The sequence below is a fragment of the Nestor notabilis genome, unplaced genomic scaffold (genome assembly GCF_000696875.1).
Source record: "Nestor notabilis isolate BGI_N333 unplaced genomic scaffold, ASM69687v1 scaffold515, whole genome shotgun sequence".
Classification (NCBI taxonomy): Eukaryota; Metazoa; Chordata; class Aves; order Psittaciformes; family Psittacidae; genus Nestor; species Nestor notabilis.
This window is the reverse complement of record NW_009928589.1, coordinates 90,836-107,335: the sequence shown is the minus strand read 5'-3', so window position 1 is coordinate 107,335 and position 16,500 is coordinate 90,836. Positions and strand designations below refer to the sequence as shown.

Below are 16,500 nucleotides of genomic sequence, written 5' to 3'. Positions count from 1 at the left end.
CAAGGTCAAAATCAAGAGAGGATTCAGGTTTGACCTCTGTGAATTTCCACATGGTAGAACTAGTCTGAACTCTCTTTTTACCTCAGGGAAACCAGTGTGTGTTATTAGCAGAAAATGCCTCACGAGAATCCAAAATCACAGCCTAGGCTTGTATTAGAAGGTACTGATTTGACTTGTTATTTTCAAAAATACTTGTGTAATTTTAGAAATCCTATATTAGGTACAGTAAACATTCTTAAAATAGCTTTTATATGGATTTTCAATTTTTAGATATCTGATTTTGCTCATTGAATCACTATAATAATATCTGAAGGAAAAAGGGTTCCCTTGAGTAAACTATACCAATAATAACAGGATTTGACAGAATAATTGTGTTAGACAACGTTGGGGTTGGTCCCCCAATAAGGACAACTTAATGCAGTACTGAGCCTATGACAAACAGTGCTGGCAGTCCTGCTCCAAAGGGCAGTCAATGATCAGGGAATTTGTTTGCTTAGCATCTCTGGAAAAAGAAACCCCCCTCCTTTTCACAGCATTTTATCACAGATGTGTCACGAAAACAATTCACTCGGGACCTTTGGTTGTTTTAGTAGGCACACAGGCTTGAAGTGGACCATGTGGGTCGTCGAGTTCAGCTTCCTACAGTCATCATGAGGTAGAAACTTAGTTTAGAACTGTCGGACAAAATCTGGTCATTAAACGTTTAAAATTACCTTACAGCAACCTAAAAAAGAAAGAAAAGTTTCCTCAACTGTTTCCTCCAGGAGATAGATAGCACTTATAGCAAGTTCTCTATTTTATTCTGAAACTTTGCATTCAAACCCCATTTTTCTCCAATAGTTGAACTTGATTATGCCGTAATAGTTAGGTTAGCAAAATTTACATTTTTTTTCAATTCGTATATCAATAGAACAATTATTGTGAGTACAATTGAAGTGCTATGCTTAAATTATGGAGTCAAGTGTAATATAAAACATGATATTCCCTCATATGTATGCAGAATGATATATTGTGTTCAGATGCAGTGTTACTGCAGCAACTAGTGACCTAAATTACTTTCACAGTCATTATGAGATACTGCACCTACAGTGTGCTGTCAGATGCCAAGAAGCATAAATATTATTCTATTGTGTAAACAAACAACTAGAAGTTTTGAATCTTGTTACTGTATAATAAGTTTTATGTTGTTTTGGGCAAGGAAATAAAATTAGATTTATTGAGGCTTAGGTTAGAATAATAGATAAGCAACCAGTTGAAAAAGAAAAATCCACGGGAAACAGTAATAGAACATTGTTAGAGGCTATATTGATGAAAATTCCCTATTGTTTGTAAACCCTTATGTCCCAACTGCTTCCTTTTGTGCCATCTGAAGTTTTCTTAAGAAACATTTATTTTTTTTTAATAAGTAAGAAGCTTTTATTCAGGACTTGGCTCTCCTGTTATAAAAAGTTGTACCCCTATTGGCTGATACTCCACCCCTAGCAATTATGCTTTGTCCTTCAACCCTTTTTCAAAACTAAAAATTACTGAAAGGCATCAGGCAGCAATACTGTTGTGAGTGGTTAAGTGGTATCCAGAATGCGAATATGTGTCTAAATTTTATGTGTATCCCATTTTCTAAAACACATGCTGTTGATAAAAATTTATAAACTAATCAGTAGTTAAAATGGTATTGCAAGTTTTTTTAATGTCTGAGTTATAGGCTGTATCAGTAGGAAAAATAATATGAAAAGTGGTATAGCAGGTGTGGATAACATGGTGCAACCTTTATAATATTTACAGTTGTCTGTAAGACTTTTTTTCTTTTTTTTCCTTTCTCCACCCAGCCCCCCCACCCTTTTTTCCCCCCCCGGTAATTCCTCATAAATAGTGATTTAAACTGAATCTCAGAAAAGTCAGAAATGCCAAATGTATTCATTCAAGGTATAACTGATTGCAAAGATTAGATTGTTGTATAGCTATTCTGGGCTTTCAGTGTGATTTTGTGGAGAATATTGCAGTTACTAAACTGAATAGAGCCATTCATGAAAAAAATGCTGAATTAATCCCCATCCCTTTTTGCTTCCAGCAATTACTTGTCGCAGACAAGATGGAGGACAGGCTGACATCAGTGAGTGCCTTAAATATGCTGGCCCATTACCATCCCTAACACAGATGTGCCAGATTCCCTGCCAAGATGACTGTCAGTTTACAAACTGGTCAAAGTTTTCTTCCTGTAACGGGGACTGTGGAGGAGTCAGGACAAGAAAACGCACTCTTGTTGGTAAGAGAAACTAGAAAAATAATGCATCTTTTATTAATTATTGCTACTATTTTGGTTAAAACCTGCATTGTTTTGAGGTGCCCTTATAAGAAGCAAGCGTTGTTTGTCATCGTGGCAGGAAGCAGACTGAATGTCACTGCCATGCTCTATATACTGTCAGTGGAACAAAGAAATATAGGAGAACAAACTTCTGCCATATGTCTCAGACTCTTGAATACTGGAAAGTGGCTAGAGAGAAGATAGGAGAATATAGGAGGCCAGGATTTCTTCTAAATGGAGCACACATAGTTAACAGCAAAGCAGGCTATTTCTTTTCCTGACAGGCAAGGAAAAGATGTCAGGAAGGTTGCTAATTTATGTTTTATCCTTTGTACAGAATAATGTCATTGAGATTATCTATTTGTGCTAACCATTTAACAAATATAAGAGACAGACCTTTGAGATTAAACTCTCAAGCAATTTCCTCTGAGTTATAGCTTTAAATATGAAAATATTTTTTCAAAAGCTTTCTGTTTTTTTGGTTTTGGTTTGTTTTGTTTTTTGGTTTTTTTGCTTAAGCTTTATTTTACTTATAGTTTTCAGGCAAATATTGGACAATTTAGTGAATGTTGAAAAGCATGTAACTCACAGGCACTGACTGATTGGCTTAATGGTGTAAAAAGCCAAAGACCTTGGGCTCTTATTTTGAAACCTCTTGATGCTATAGTTAACAGGATAAAATTTTTTTCCAATTATGTCCAACCATTTGCCACAAACTTTTCTCTGATCCATGTCATGGACACTTTGAAATATTTTTTTTTTTCTTCAAATTCTTATTAATCTAGTTTTGGTTTTGTTTTGTTTTGTTTAAATTTCTTCTGCATGAAATGAAGAGAAAGAAGCATGCTTTGCTTCTAAATTATAACTGAAATCTCAAGAGTGAGATTTGGCCTCGGTTAGAGCACCATTTGCCAATTAGTCTGTATTTCTGTGAAGAAGGAAAGCTAGCTAAGGGGGGTGCCCATTAGCTGCCTCAGAAAGAATGTGAAAGGATCCAAACAGTATCCCCTGCTCCATCCCCCTGTAAATCAGAAAACCTGTGGACAATGAATAATTCATGATCTTCAAGAAGGCTCACTGTGACTGTCTCATAATTCCAGTGAACTTTATGCCAGGTTTGCTTCCACAGGGGGGAAAGAAAAAAAAAAACCTAACAATTTTTATTTTTATGAAAAAACCCCAAACGACAAAAAAAAAACCAAAAAAAACCCAAAACACAAAAAAAAAACCCAAAAAACCCCAACATCCAAAACAATAAAACAAGAAAGAAAGGATTCTCTTACCATGCTTTTAACACTTCAAAATATTTCCCTGTCCCTGTTTGAAGTAATGCGTTCAAACTTGTTAAGACAGTGCTATGTTCTATGGTGTATTCTCTGTAGCAATGTGATAAAGCTGACTGAGAGTGAATTCATAATTATTTCTGGTAAAAACGAGAAGGAGGAGAAGTGTATTTTTAGTATGAAGTTGTTTTGTCAAAAGAAAGAAAAACTTTTCTTCAAGTACCTTTTTATATTCTAAATGAAGGCAGCACTGAGGGTGCTGCAAAGTTGTGTCCAGTGTTTTGTTTTGAATAAAAAGGAAAATAGAATAATAATTTATAGTAATTTCTAAGTAACAACAGTTTTTAAAGCTACTTTTGCAAAAACTTGTACATTAATATACATGAGCTGTCTAGTATGGAAAGGAAAACCAAGCAAACTTTACCAAAGAGAAGATTAAAAACTGATTTAATGGAAAGTGGAAGTGTCTACTCTAATGGAGAGTGAATGTCTACGCTCCAGTTGGGGAAAGAAAAAGAGGAGGAGTTTGAAAAGAAAGAAATTCACAGAACGAGCTTATTCTATTGAAGGAGAAGAATGGTTATTATTAACAAATGTAATGTGATGAAATTAAAGGACTTAAACATTTTGAAAGAAGGTACTACTGTAGTAAAGATGCATGGTACTTTCTGCTGCAATTTTCTTCATTTTGAGGAAGCTTTATCCAGAGACAATTTTTATTATTTGGCTGCACGCTGCTGATGAAACAGGAGAAGAAGGGTATATTTAATTGCTAACTTTTTCAAACTGTATTCCTAAGTACTTTTCTCAAAATTAGATATAAATATCGGGCTTTATTTTAAAAGATGTTGCCTTTGTGCAAATGCAGGTACGATTACTTCAGAAATTCATGTCATTAACCTAAATGAATTAAGATTAATGTAACTAGTTTTAGGCATCTGTATTTAATTGCAAGCACTTGTTACAGGCACCTAAATGAGATTTTTAAGGAGATCTAAACTGTTCCAAACTTTCTAAAATAATTATTTCTTTTTCTAGGAAAAAGTAAGAAAAGAGATAAATGCAAAAATTCTCAGCTGTATCCTCTGATTGAGAATCAGTTTTGCCCATGTGACAAGTACAGTGCCCAGCCCGTGGGAAATTGGTCGGACTGTATTTTACCAGAGGGCAAGATGGAAATATTGCTGGGGATGAAGGTGCAAGGAGATGTTAAGGAATGTGGACAAGGCTATCGGTACCAGGCCATGGCATGCTATGACCAAAACAATCGACTTGTGGAAACATCACGATGCAACAGTCACGGTATTTAGAAACCTCTTGGTTTTCATCTGTTTATATGTCAGCTGTTTACGTATCTGCTTTATTTCATATAACTTTATATGTGTACAGGTGGAATTAGCAGATTAATGTCCACTGCTTAGGCTGCATTTTATCCCAAGATGCCTTCAAACCCAGCACATGGTTTTTCTGACTTGCAAAATAGTAAACTTAATTTTTACTGCTTACTACAGTACAATATGTAAAAGTTAGTAATTTACCATGATTTTACTAGGCATTTTAATAGATAAAAGTAAAATCTTGTTGTTTTTCCTGATAAAAGTGTCTGCAAATTTGACAATAAAGCCATTTAGAAGGGTGAAATCCTCAAAAAATAAACAGGGAGGGCACAGGGCTATTTTGGAAAGGCTGAAGTTATTTCACCGATTCTTAAGATAGCTTTAATCTCCTTAAATAGCCTTATCTCTACCATTTTCTCTTCAGCACCTTAACAGGCATGCCTTGATGTTCCAGGGATTGAAGGATTCCAGGTGGATAAGGAACGTAAGCCACACATACACACCCCAAACTGCTAGAAAGTTTATTACAAGATCTAAAATAGATGTAAAATCCAGCGATATACCAAGCTAGAAAGAGAGAGCTAAAGGCTACCAAAGAAGAGATTAGGCACAGATTCTTACCAACCCACACACTTGTCCAGTGACCAGGAGGCCAGCTCCAAGGTGCATTGTGTAGAAGCGGGGTGGCGGGCACATACTTTTGTGGGCGTCCCCGCAGAGGTAAGGTCAGCCATAAAAGGTAATTGGATCCGCCTCCTTCTCAGTCTCTCTTGAACCCCGGGCCTTTTATATCCCAAAAAGTGCCAACTTATCCTGACGCAAGAGTCATCCTGCGTCCTGAGGAGTGGCCCTGCTGGCTTCGTTTTTCCCGTGCACATTCATCCTGATGCAGGGGGCCACACTGTGCCAGGAGGAGTGGCCCTGCAGGCTCCCCGCCATGCACACTCACTGTAAATAATCAGGGTGGTCCACCATGGACCAAATTTTTAGTGTTAGACCCATCTAACACACTTGACCTGAGTTCAACAGCATACAACACTTTCTCTGTGTAATTCTGTCATGTGTAAAACTAGGATGTTTAAAGACTTTATATTCTTTGTACTCACATTGCTCCTAGGGGGAACAGTATTCCTTCCTAAAGTGGATGCATCTATAGTGTTAGGATCCAAACTGGCACTTCCTGATTTTCAGTGAGCCAGAAATGTGCTAATTTACATCACTGGAGTTTTTGTGTTCATTTGCTTTCCTGCTTGCAGTGCAAAATTGTATCTGAGATACTGGTTTGAAAAGCTGGATGTTAGTCTCAGTGCCATTAAAAGGTCAATGTAAGTTTAATTTGTATATGTATTCTACTTTCTAATACAAAAGTAAGGTAACGGAAAATTCATTATTTACTTGGATAAGTTAAAATAGCTAAACAAATCAATTGAATGATTTAAGGGGGTTTTAATTAGCTCTATTAATTCCTGTTTAGGAATGATAAACGATATGGTAGAGGATGAATTTATCTAACCAAGCTATAGCATATCTTTGTGATTTGATGGAAAAGTGAGCATTCAGCTTAATGTCCCAAAACAAAGCAAAAAGATAATTTTGTGAAGAATTTCCTCCTATGTTTATTTTTATTCAACATCATATTTTGCTGTAGTTAACTCCTACTGAAAGATTAAGTTTACATACTTATATCTGTATGACTAACTCTAAATCCTAAACTCTCATGGGACAGGAAATCTCTTTCTCTGCTCTGAGAATGTTCTTTAATCCTGTTCTCAGCTGTTTGCTCTGGGTTGATGTCCACAAAGATTTAGTTTTGTTCTTTTGCGTAGTCTAAAGAGGACATGCTACACTTGCTCAGAATGATGAGGACCATTTGCCATCTTTGGCATGCCAAAAGATGCAGCTACCTCTAATGACCTGCAGTGTGTGAGCACAGATCTGTCTGGGCTGGGTAGGTGTCCTGAGGAAGTTAGATAGCTCCTCAGAAAGCTGTTAGGAAATGCAGAAAAAAGAGCTGTGGAACCATGTGAATTCTTCAGCATTAAGTCCAGATCCAGAGTGACCTTTGAAAAGTGGAAAATGATAAAAGAATTTATGACCATAGAAAACTAGAATGAATGATGGCCTACTGCCAGTCAGTTTTTGTTGACTTGAAGAAGGGACTGTCAGGTTTTGTTAGCAGCCAAGGGAAGACACATGATGGAAGAAGCTGTCTGTCCAAGAGTGACCTGTAGCTGTTGTATGTGGTAGGTAACATGCTGCCTCAATGTACCTTGGAAAAGAGATGAGGACCCTTTCTTTGTGTGGGGTGAGCACGGACATAGCTGCTTTCAAGCCCTGGCACTGCAAGAGATATAAAAGAGGAAAAAATTGAGGAACAAAGGATGTTCTCAATTATCTGTGTTTACCCTGTTATAACTCTTCATGATAGCAATTTCTAATCTAATGTCACCTATGCTCGCAGTGACCAAAATGAATAATAATCCAGCGGAAAAGCTACTAACAGTATATTGTTATTAAACCTGCTGTAGCCAGGCTAACACCAGCAGGCTCCGCCTTCCCAAAACACAATATACCATTGCTTTGTTTTGGTTTTATTTCTGTACTTCCATCCCTTTTTTCTCACAGAAGATTTGAAGACTCTTTTAGCTCTTGTGTAAAGTGGAACAGTTTACTATGTTTATTGTAGACTGTGAAGTCTAAACCCTTTGGTTTTTAGACTTGTGAATTATGTTTGTGAGGGTGACTGGTTCTTTGATCCCCCCTTGTTTTGATAGTGAAGTACAAGGCATCTGCATGTGTTTTCTCATCAGTTCCATTTGAGGGAGTGGGTACCTTTATTTTGGTCCATGGTGTAGTGCATGGGCAGATGAAGCTTGGAACTGATGTTGAATTAATCCTACATTCCTTGTACTTCCTAAAATTGTTTGATGGGAATTTCAGCTGTTCAGGGAATGAGGTATCTGACCTGACTTTGATACTAAGGAATTAAACTGATGCTAAGGAATACGTCTCTAAAATGATGGTTTCTTTTCTAGTAGCTTTTCCAGAACAAAAATCTATTTTTGATGGATATAGTACCTACACACAGTACAGATTATTTCTAAGATTTGACCATCTGCTTTTAGCATTTATCCAGGTTTAGCATACTTTTACAAGGTAAAAGATACAAGGGGCCTAGAACAAATGATACAGGCATTTCTATATAATTTCAGTATGTATTTGCTGCCTTTTTCTGAATATCTACTTTGTATTCATGGATTATGTACTTATGATTTGTTTTATTTTTTCTCAACATGTATAAACTGCTGTTTTGCCAGTTAAATCTTATTTTATATCTTGCTGGTATTTATGATGTCTTTCTTGTTATTTTCACGCTGTTGTTCTATGACAGTTCTTCCGTTTGGCATCATCTCTAGACTTCAGTGTGCTGCTTGTTTTTTTCCCTAAGAGCAAACATAAAAAGCTATATTATGCTACGTCAACAAGGGACTTCTGTGTTATCACAATAGTTACCCCGCCTGCTAGCAAATAAAGTGCCTTGTAGCTTCCCATCAATCTGCTTTTAGTATTTCAAGCTCAACTTGACAAGACTTGTAATTCAAGCCTGCTTGGATTATTATTGTGAATTCTAACGGAGTTCCTCATTTCCCTATGGAAATTATGGCACTGAATTTTTCACTGAGTTTGTAACTGATCCAAAGGAGAGTCAGGTTTGTCCTCTCTGTTATCTGCTCTATTCAGAAATTTGTTTTACTGTTGCTTCCTGTGAGTCTGTTATTTCTTTCCAAGTAGAATAGTATGTAACCACAGTTCTTATGATTTGGCAAATTGGCTAGAACTAGGAGAGAAATCAAGACTATTATTGAAGGGAAGATGTTTCCTGTGCAATATCCAACTTTTACTTGAACTTTTGTTATCTCCTGACACTTTGAAATCAAGAGGTGGAAAATGAGGATAATTGTACTTCTTCACCTGTGACAACATCCTCTAAATCTGGCAAGAGTGGCAAACTACACCCACACTAATGTTATTAATATATCATGGGATATTTTGTGTGATATACTAAAATACAACCAGAAACTCACATTGTGAGACTATCAAAAGTTTTATGTAAATACTGCTGTGTAAATTTATGAGCTCGCAAACAGGTCAGTGTTGCAAGTCATGCTGTTTTCAGTGGGAGGAATCAGAAGACAGACCTGCTGTGCAGTGGCAAAAAAATCATAAGTTGTTTGTTTTATGAAATATAGTATGCTTAAAATCACAATTCAGTTGACTGAGAAAAGAAATGCAAACAGGAGCAGAAGAGTAAATATTTTAAACTCTTTTAATTGCTTGGCACATCTCATTTTCTAAAGATTTGAGAAGAGTTAAATAACAGCTTCACAGACACCTACGAGCTAAAGGAAGGGTGTGACACAACGAAGACCCTAAATTAGTAAGCCCATAAGAGGATTTTTGGTATTGTCTTTAAACTTTTGGGTGCAGTTATAAAGTCCCAAGTATGAACAAGTTTTGCAAATAGACAGCGTGAACATAAAAAAAGAAAGGCAATATATGGTTAAATACATCAGCTGTTACTGCTGGGTGAGAACACTGGAGAAGCAGAGAGCAGAGTCCTTCTGAAGACTGCCCTTAGTTTTCTGTAGTGCAGCAGATGCTTCAGAAGAAATCCAACAGCTGAAAATAGACCTAAGTTTCAGCTGCAGGAGGATAAGGTGTTTTTTTTCTTATTTTCTTTTTATATATGGGGAGGTTTTTTAGTATTATAGATGCCTAATATTTTGATTTTTCAAAATATTTTTTTTCCAATTTGAGGTAAATTTGTTGTTGAAAGAGTTGCCATTGTAATTTTTGCCGCTTGTATTTTTCCACCATACCAGTTCTGCAGAGTGTGGGCAGGAGCTAGCAGCTGGCAGTTGTCAGCAGATGTGTAATACCAACTAAAAGTGGCAACTGAGCTGTTGTTTACCTGTTTTTCTTAATGGAAGACACATAGATTGCTCTTTCTCTGGTGCCTGCTTTGTTTCAGTGCAACATAGGTAATTTTACTAGAGAAATACAAAAGTGTATAGTTTGCTTGATAGTCAAGTGAGAGAAGGTTTGTTGGTTTTTTTTTTTTTTCATTAGAAAAGCCAGCAGTTGTTTTTCATAGCTTTATCCCTGCCATCACTAGCCTCACTACAGCTCTGTGGATAATGACATGTGTCTGCCAACAATCTGTTTCAGTGTGTTTGTGAAAATAATGGAAAGGGAGTATCATTGTGGTCTCTTTAAACTCTGCTTTGGAATTTTCATGACAAAAAAATCAAAAGCAAGCCACTCTCATGCTTATGAACTACCCTATATAGACCTCAGTATTTACTTTTCCTCATATGACCATGTATCAATTAGGAATCATGACCCACATAACCTGGGTGGTATCTGTGTTTACGCATAGTGAAGGCAAACATAGTAGAATGGCAGACAGATGCAGCATTTTTATATAGGTCGTATTACCCTTCTTAATTCATGTCAGTTTACTGTTAAGACCTTAGGCACAGTCAGTCAGTCCAGGATAGTTTGTCTGCTGCCTTATTAATGTGAGATTATTTCCCCCTTTAGCATTAATTAAATGAGATGCATTGATTTGTGCTGACTTTACAAAGCCCTCCATGGCTACAAGGCTTATGTGGGGGATTAGAGAAGAATATCAGCGTATCAGTGAGACTTTTACAACAGCTGCTAGGAGTATCAATGTGAATCAAGGAATTTTGTATTTAATGCTTACATGTGCAATATAAAATCTTGTATGTTATAACAGAGTCTATTGGATCTGAGATGTCAGTTAGATCTTTCTGTATTCACTTGTATTAAGATGTTTTTAAATCTTTTTTTTCCCAATATTGTAACCTGAAGCAATGCAAATTTACAAACAAAAAATAGAAAAGTGTTAAAATGTAATTGACATTTTAATTAATGTCAAGTGTTTATTCTAAAATAAATGTATTTCCCATAGGAGAGTCTAATCTAGTAGATTCTAATCTAGATTTTAACCGAGGCTTAGGTTCTCAAATTGTTATTAGGATACTTTGCTGTTTTATAGGTTGTATCTTCTCTAAGATTATTTCTAATATATACTAGAAGCTGTATTTGTCCTATTCTGTGTTCTTTAGGAATATGCTACCTATTGCCCTGCATCAGAAATACTAGCTTAGGCCTCTGCGTTATGGTGCTACCATATGTGCCCTGTCAACAGGACATCAGTCATGAAGCAGTCATCCATCAACTCAAAAACCTGTAGTTAGTTCACCAGAGACACAGTTGCTGATGCAGAAGATAGTTAAGCATTAACAATTGCTCACAGGTTTGGGGGCTTTGAAGGGTAATCCTCAAAAAAACAAAATAAAAAAAAGTCTTTTGGAGTTCAATCTATCTTTCTATGGCTAGGCAGGAATATGAATAGTCTCAAGAAATACATACATAATATTCTGCTACAAGTGAAATGCAAATAATTGTATATTTCTTTGTCCTGGAAGATGAGATCCAGGAACTTTATATTTCCTTGAAAAAAAATAAATCAAAAACAAACAAAAAACCTCCAACAAACCCAAACAAACGAACAAAAAAAAAAAAAAGAAAAAACAAAACCAAACAAAACTGTATTAAAGAATATAAACCATTCTGACATTGCAGGTTTTTTCTTGGAAACACATAACATTTTAGTCATGAAAGCAGGAGCATAACTCTGCCAGTCCTATGGACAAAAGAGTTCATGTAAACACTTTCTAAGATGTTCTTTTTATATCTGCACCCTTCAACTCAATAGTCATTCTGTTCTTACAAATTGCAGGTGCAGTTTGTGGGGGAACTACCTCATATCCACCTACTTAACCTGCTTTGTCATTAGACAGAGTGTGAAGTCCATTAAAGTACTCCATTATAAATTATCCATCACATCTGTTAATTACTTTGTTCTAGAGTCCAGATTTTATAGCCAATTAGCACTGGGATAACAAACCTTTCTCTTTCAATAAGTAGTTTAGTTCATACTCCTAGTGGTTCAAAGCCATTTGTTAAATTGTGGTTCAGTAATCTTTAATGACAGAATAGCCATGTTCTTGCTCATAGTAGACAACTATGGGTTCAGTAATCTTTAATGACAGCATAGCCATGTTCTTGTTTGTGGTAGACAGCTGCCCATTTCACAGCCTTGTGAAGTTCAGCTGATAGGAACTGAAATAATTGAGAACTACTTCCCTGGGAAAATGAATAGGCCTTAGGAGATGGGTATCACTTTCCACTACCATTCAGTACCATGCAAGTCAATGCTCTGCACCACAGTATCCCAAGGTCTCATCTTTCTAATGCAGAATCCTAGAATGACCTTAAGATCATTTAGTTCCAACCTCCCTGCCGTGGTCATCCTTCAGATGTTGTGGGGAGAAGGAAGAGCTGCAGGAAGCATGCAGTGAAAGAATTTAGTCAAGAGCAGAAATGGCAGGCAAAATATGGACATGTGGAACTTCAGCCTTTGCAGTGTTATTTCACTGTCCCTCCCCCACCTTCACACTCTTCCTCAAATCTTCTTCATAGCTGCTTCACTGCTCCCATTCTTTCCTTCTCTGCATCTGTTCTATTTCTACCTTGGTAATTTCTTGCTTGTTCTTTAAACCTTGAGGCTTTAGCATGACATTAGCTGCAATTATATTATGCAACCTGACTGTGTGACATAATTGTGTGATATTCCACACCCACTCACTCACTCACACATTAGAGGACTTTCTTTAATAAGATTTTACACTGTCTAACACAAGGGACACCCTTTCAAGGATGATTAGATCAGAGTGGAAACAAGACTGAAAATTGAAAAATGGCTCACTGATGTCCTTTTCATGTCGGAAACTACACATCTGCATCACCAGTCCCATTTACTTGTAATGTTTCTGTGTTTCTGTGATTTCTATGTATTTTTTTTTTATATATAACAATATGCTCTCTTCTCACTTAGTAAGATTTTTACAGCATGGACAAACACAAGCACCTGAAATTTAACAAAAACAACCAAAACCAGAGTATAAACTTTTAGAAGTTCCTGTACATCATCTTTATTGGATTTGAGGGGTGATGGATATAAACTTCTGGAGATTATCACCCTTAATCAGTCTAAAATATGTTGACATACACACAGAAAGGCATCTGAGGTGATGACATGCTTTTTCTGAAAAATACCCTTAGATGCGTAGTGGAACAAGTCATTTGCAATTAGTAATTTATTTTTTGTTAATTTGGTCATAGAAGAATAGAATGGTTTGGGTTAGAAGGGACCTTAAAAATCATCTAGGTTCAACCCCGCATGCCATATATTTAAAAAAAACTTGCATTTGTTTCTTCCAGGCATTAATTACAGAGGCAGAAATTTAACAAATGCTGAATGGCATAACTGTGTAATTGTAAGAAAGAAATGGTAAAAAAAATGTAAAAAAAAAATTTAAAAAGTGTAAAAAGGAAAGAAAAAGTAATTGTAAGAAAGGTTTCTCTAGAAAAAAATTATTAGAAGTTATATTGAAAGTAAAAGCAGCATTTCAGAATCTCAAGAAAATTCATAGAACTATAAAACCTTTACTTTGTTCTATCAGACAATAAATGTCACTAAACACTTATTGCTTGGAGGGGATTGTTTCTTTTTGTTTTGTCCATTTTCCTTCAGGAGTTTCTTGATTGTATGAGTTTTTGTATAACATCTAGGAGGGATTGTTAAAAACTGATTTCTGGGGAAGATACAGAGTTTAGTATTTTTGCAGTCGAAGTTCATTGTAGGATGGGACTCTGAGATAGGGTGCATCGGATTTCTAAGACTCACCCAGAGATACCAGGTGAGGTGAAATGTAATCAATTTTTCATTTACTGCTGCAGGGCAATCTATGTCACCACCTCTGATATACAGTGATATGATCTTCAAAAATACGTTTTGTCTAACACAGTGTACCTTTCATACAGTATCACTGAGCTGATCAATCAAATGGAGAGAGATATTTAATAAACATGTAATTCATGAGAGATATTTAATAAACATGTAATTCATGAGAGATATTTAATAAACACATAATTCAAGTTAATAACATTCTAGGAATTTTAAGGAAACATTTGTTGAACAGTAGTTTCACACTGCTCAAATTCAGGAAGTGCTCTGTGTATTTATAACTATTTAACAATTCCAAACGAAGTGAAGCTGTAAAGGATTAAATCATCACCTGAATTTGACCGTAAAATATTCTGAATGTTACTGCACGTTTAAAAAAAAAAACCCAACCTTCTGTTATTTTAATCTTAAACAAATTAATGGAAGCAACTAGAAATAGGTATATAGAATTGAACTCATTAACTGTTTTGATTCTTTACACACCTTGTGATAGTTTTGTACTGGTTGCTTTTAGAAGAGACAGAATAGCTTTTCTTAGAAGTATAGGTTAAAACATAAGGCTGCCGACATCAGCTCTGATAAAAATGACAATGATTGCTTTCAAACTAAAAAACATTCAAGATATGTGAGAAACATTTGAAACCATGCCTAGCAAACTATGCCAGTCATTTGAGAATGATCTTACCAAAGTATGTGTTAATTTTGCAACTGTGTTTATCAAATATTGTAATTCACTTTTAAATGCAGTGATGTTTCTTTAATCTTTAAAGTGAACACTTGCCAACAGTAAATATGTTGCACATTTGACAGAAAAAGAGAGAAGAGAGTTCATATAAGTTTGGGTATAGTTGTAGTAAAAATGCAATAAAGGCCAGCTTTTTAGTTGAGGTTTTATAGCTTCTGCTGTAAATATTGGCATAAGTGACATATATTGTAGAGCTATGGCATATGTCGCTTTTGAAAGAAAGACATTTTCACTCATTCAGTGAATAGAGGCCTCATGTTACTCCCTGCAGACCATGTCATACCCCTTGCCAACCTCTCAGGACCGATGACTTATCCAAACCAAACATCTGCTTTTCCATTCAGTGCAATTATTCAGTGTGCTACTGGAGGCAGATGGTTGTTAATTGGCAGATCATTAATGTGGCAAGCCACTCTCTCTTTCTAGCCTTAGAAAGGTCACAAGGTGTTAAGTTCCCTTGCTCCAGGCTGGTAAGATGCATATCTTTTGATTCAGTTGGATTTTTGATGCAGAGAGCAACTGAATTACTTAATTATGGACAATATTTTAATTTAATATTTTTTTCCTTAAAAAAATAATAATTGTTTTACAGTGTAAGAACGGTGCAGCCAAGAAATGGTTAGTGTCAATTACACTGTAGCTGTCAGAAAGTTACAATGCTGAAATCTGGTGTGAATCCTAATCAGATAGCAGTGAGGATGCTCAGCTGCTACTCTTAACACAATCTCCAACTATATGTGTCAATTTTCTGCGGAATTTAATTTAGCCCTAATGATGAAGAAACCTCTCTATTCACACAGTCCGGTGGAGTCAAACTTTGGACAATCTAAATGAAGTAGACTGGGGCTTCAGGGAGAAGTGACGGAGTGACACGCTGAGGAGATTTCACTTTCTTTTCCATTCACACAGGTTATATTGAGGAAGCCTGTATTATTCCATGTCCCTCAGACTGCAAGCTCAGTGAGTGGTCTAACTGGTCTCGCTGTAGTAAATCCTGTGGGAGTGGGGTAAAGGTTCGGTCTAAATGGCTCCGTGAAAAACCCTACAATGGTGGAAGACCCTGTCCAAAGCTAGATCACGTCAATCAGGTAATTTGATTTATATTTACATTATTGATACAGCTTTTTCTGTACCTCAGATAATTCTTTCAGCTGTATTGTTTGTTGATGTAGAAAAACAATACAACATAAAGGGGCAGATGCAGGTAGAAAGAGGAGTATACGTTGGTTTAGGTTACCTCAGTCAGCAAAGGATCTGCCTTCATTACTTAGTAGTCTACAAGAACTTAGCGCGTTTTCTAAACTTCAGATTGGAGACAATAAAACATGCTTACATGCAGACTGTGAAAAGCACGTTTGTTTCTGAATATCTTCTCTCACAGTGGGTAAGATGTCTCAATAGAGATTCTCAAACTGGTGAAGTGCTTAGTGTTGTAACCTGACCATTTTAGATCAGAAAGTAAATGAAAACTTAGGCATTCACACAGCACCAGACCAGTGTCCCTTAATGGGTTCAGGTTGGAGCTTGACTTCCCAGGTACACTTGCTCTGGCACTGCACTTCCAGTCAGGAATTCACTTCTGAAGTGAAACTCCCAGTTCTCCCACTAACCACACTTGATTTTCCAATATAGAGTAGTCTGGCTGCATAGTCTGGATCCTCTTCAAGTGGAACTAAGCCAGAAAATGTGATTCAAGAACACACTTGAAGTGCTTTGGCCACTAACTAGTCTTTGGGACCAAGCTTAGCACTAGTCCAAGTCAAACACCTGAAATTTGTTTGGTCCTGTTTGCTTGGAGAATTTTAGAAAGAAAAACCTTCCTTGTCAATTGACTTATGTTCTTCAGAATTCATTTATATTCATATTACTGTTGAATTTAATTTAGTCTGCAGAGGCATGTTAAACAGCCACACAGTCTTCTCTGTAAATAT

General features: G+C 36.3%; 1 protein-coding gene across 1 annotated transcript in view; it reads left to right on the top strand.

The window, feature by feature from the left end:
• The window catches only part of THSD7A (thrombospondin, type I, domain containing 7A), a 130,264-nt gene that overhangs the window by 87,460 nt on the left and 26,304 nt on the right, over positions 1–16,500 (top strand). Inside the window, exons 13-15 of the mRNA XM_010014555.1 lie at positions 2,069–2,263; positions 4,624–4,887; positions 15,479–15,657. Of these exons, the coding sequence (XP_010012857.1) occupies positions 2,069–2,263; positions 4,624–4,887; positions 15,479–15,657 (638 nt within the window). The remainder of the gene's footprint in view (positions 1–2,068; positions 2,264–4,623; positions 4,888–15,478; positions 15,658–16,500) is intronic.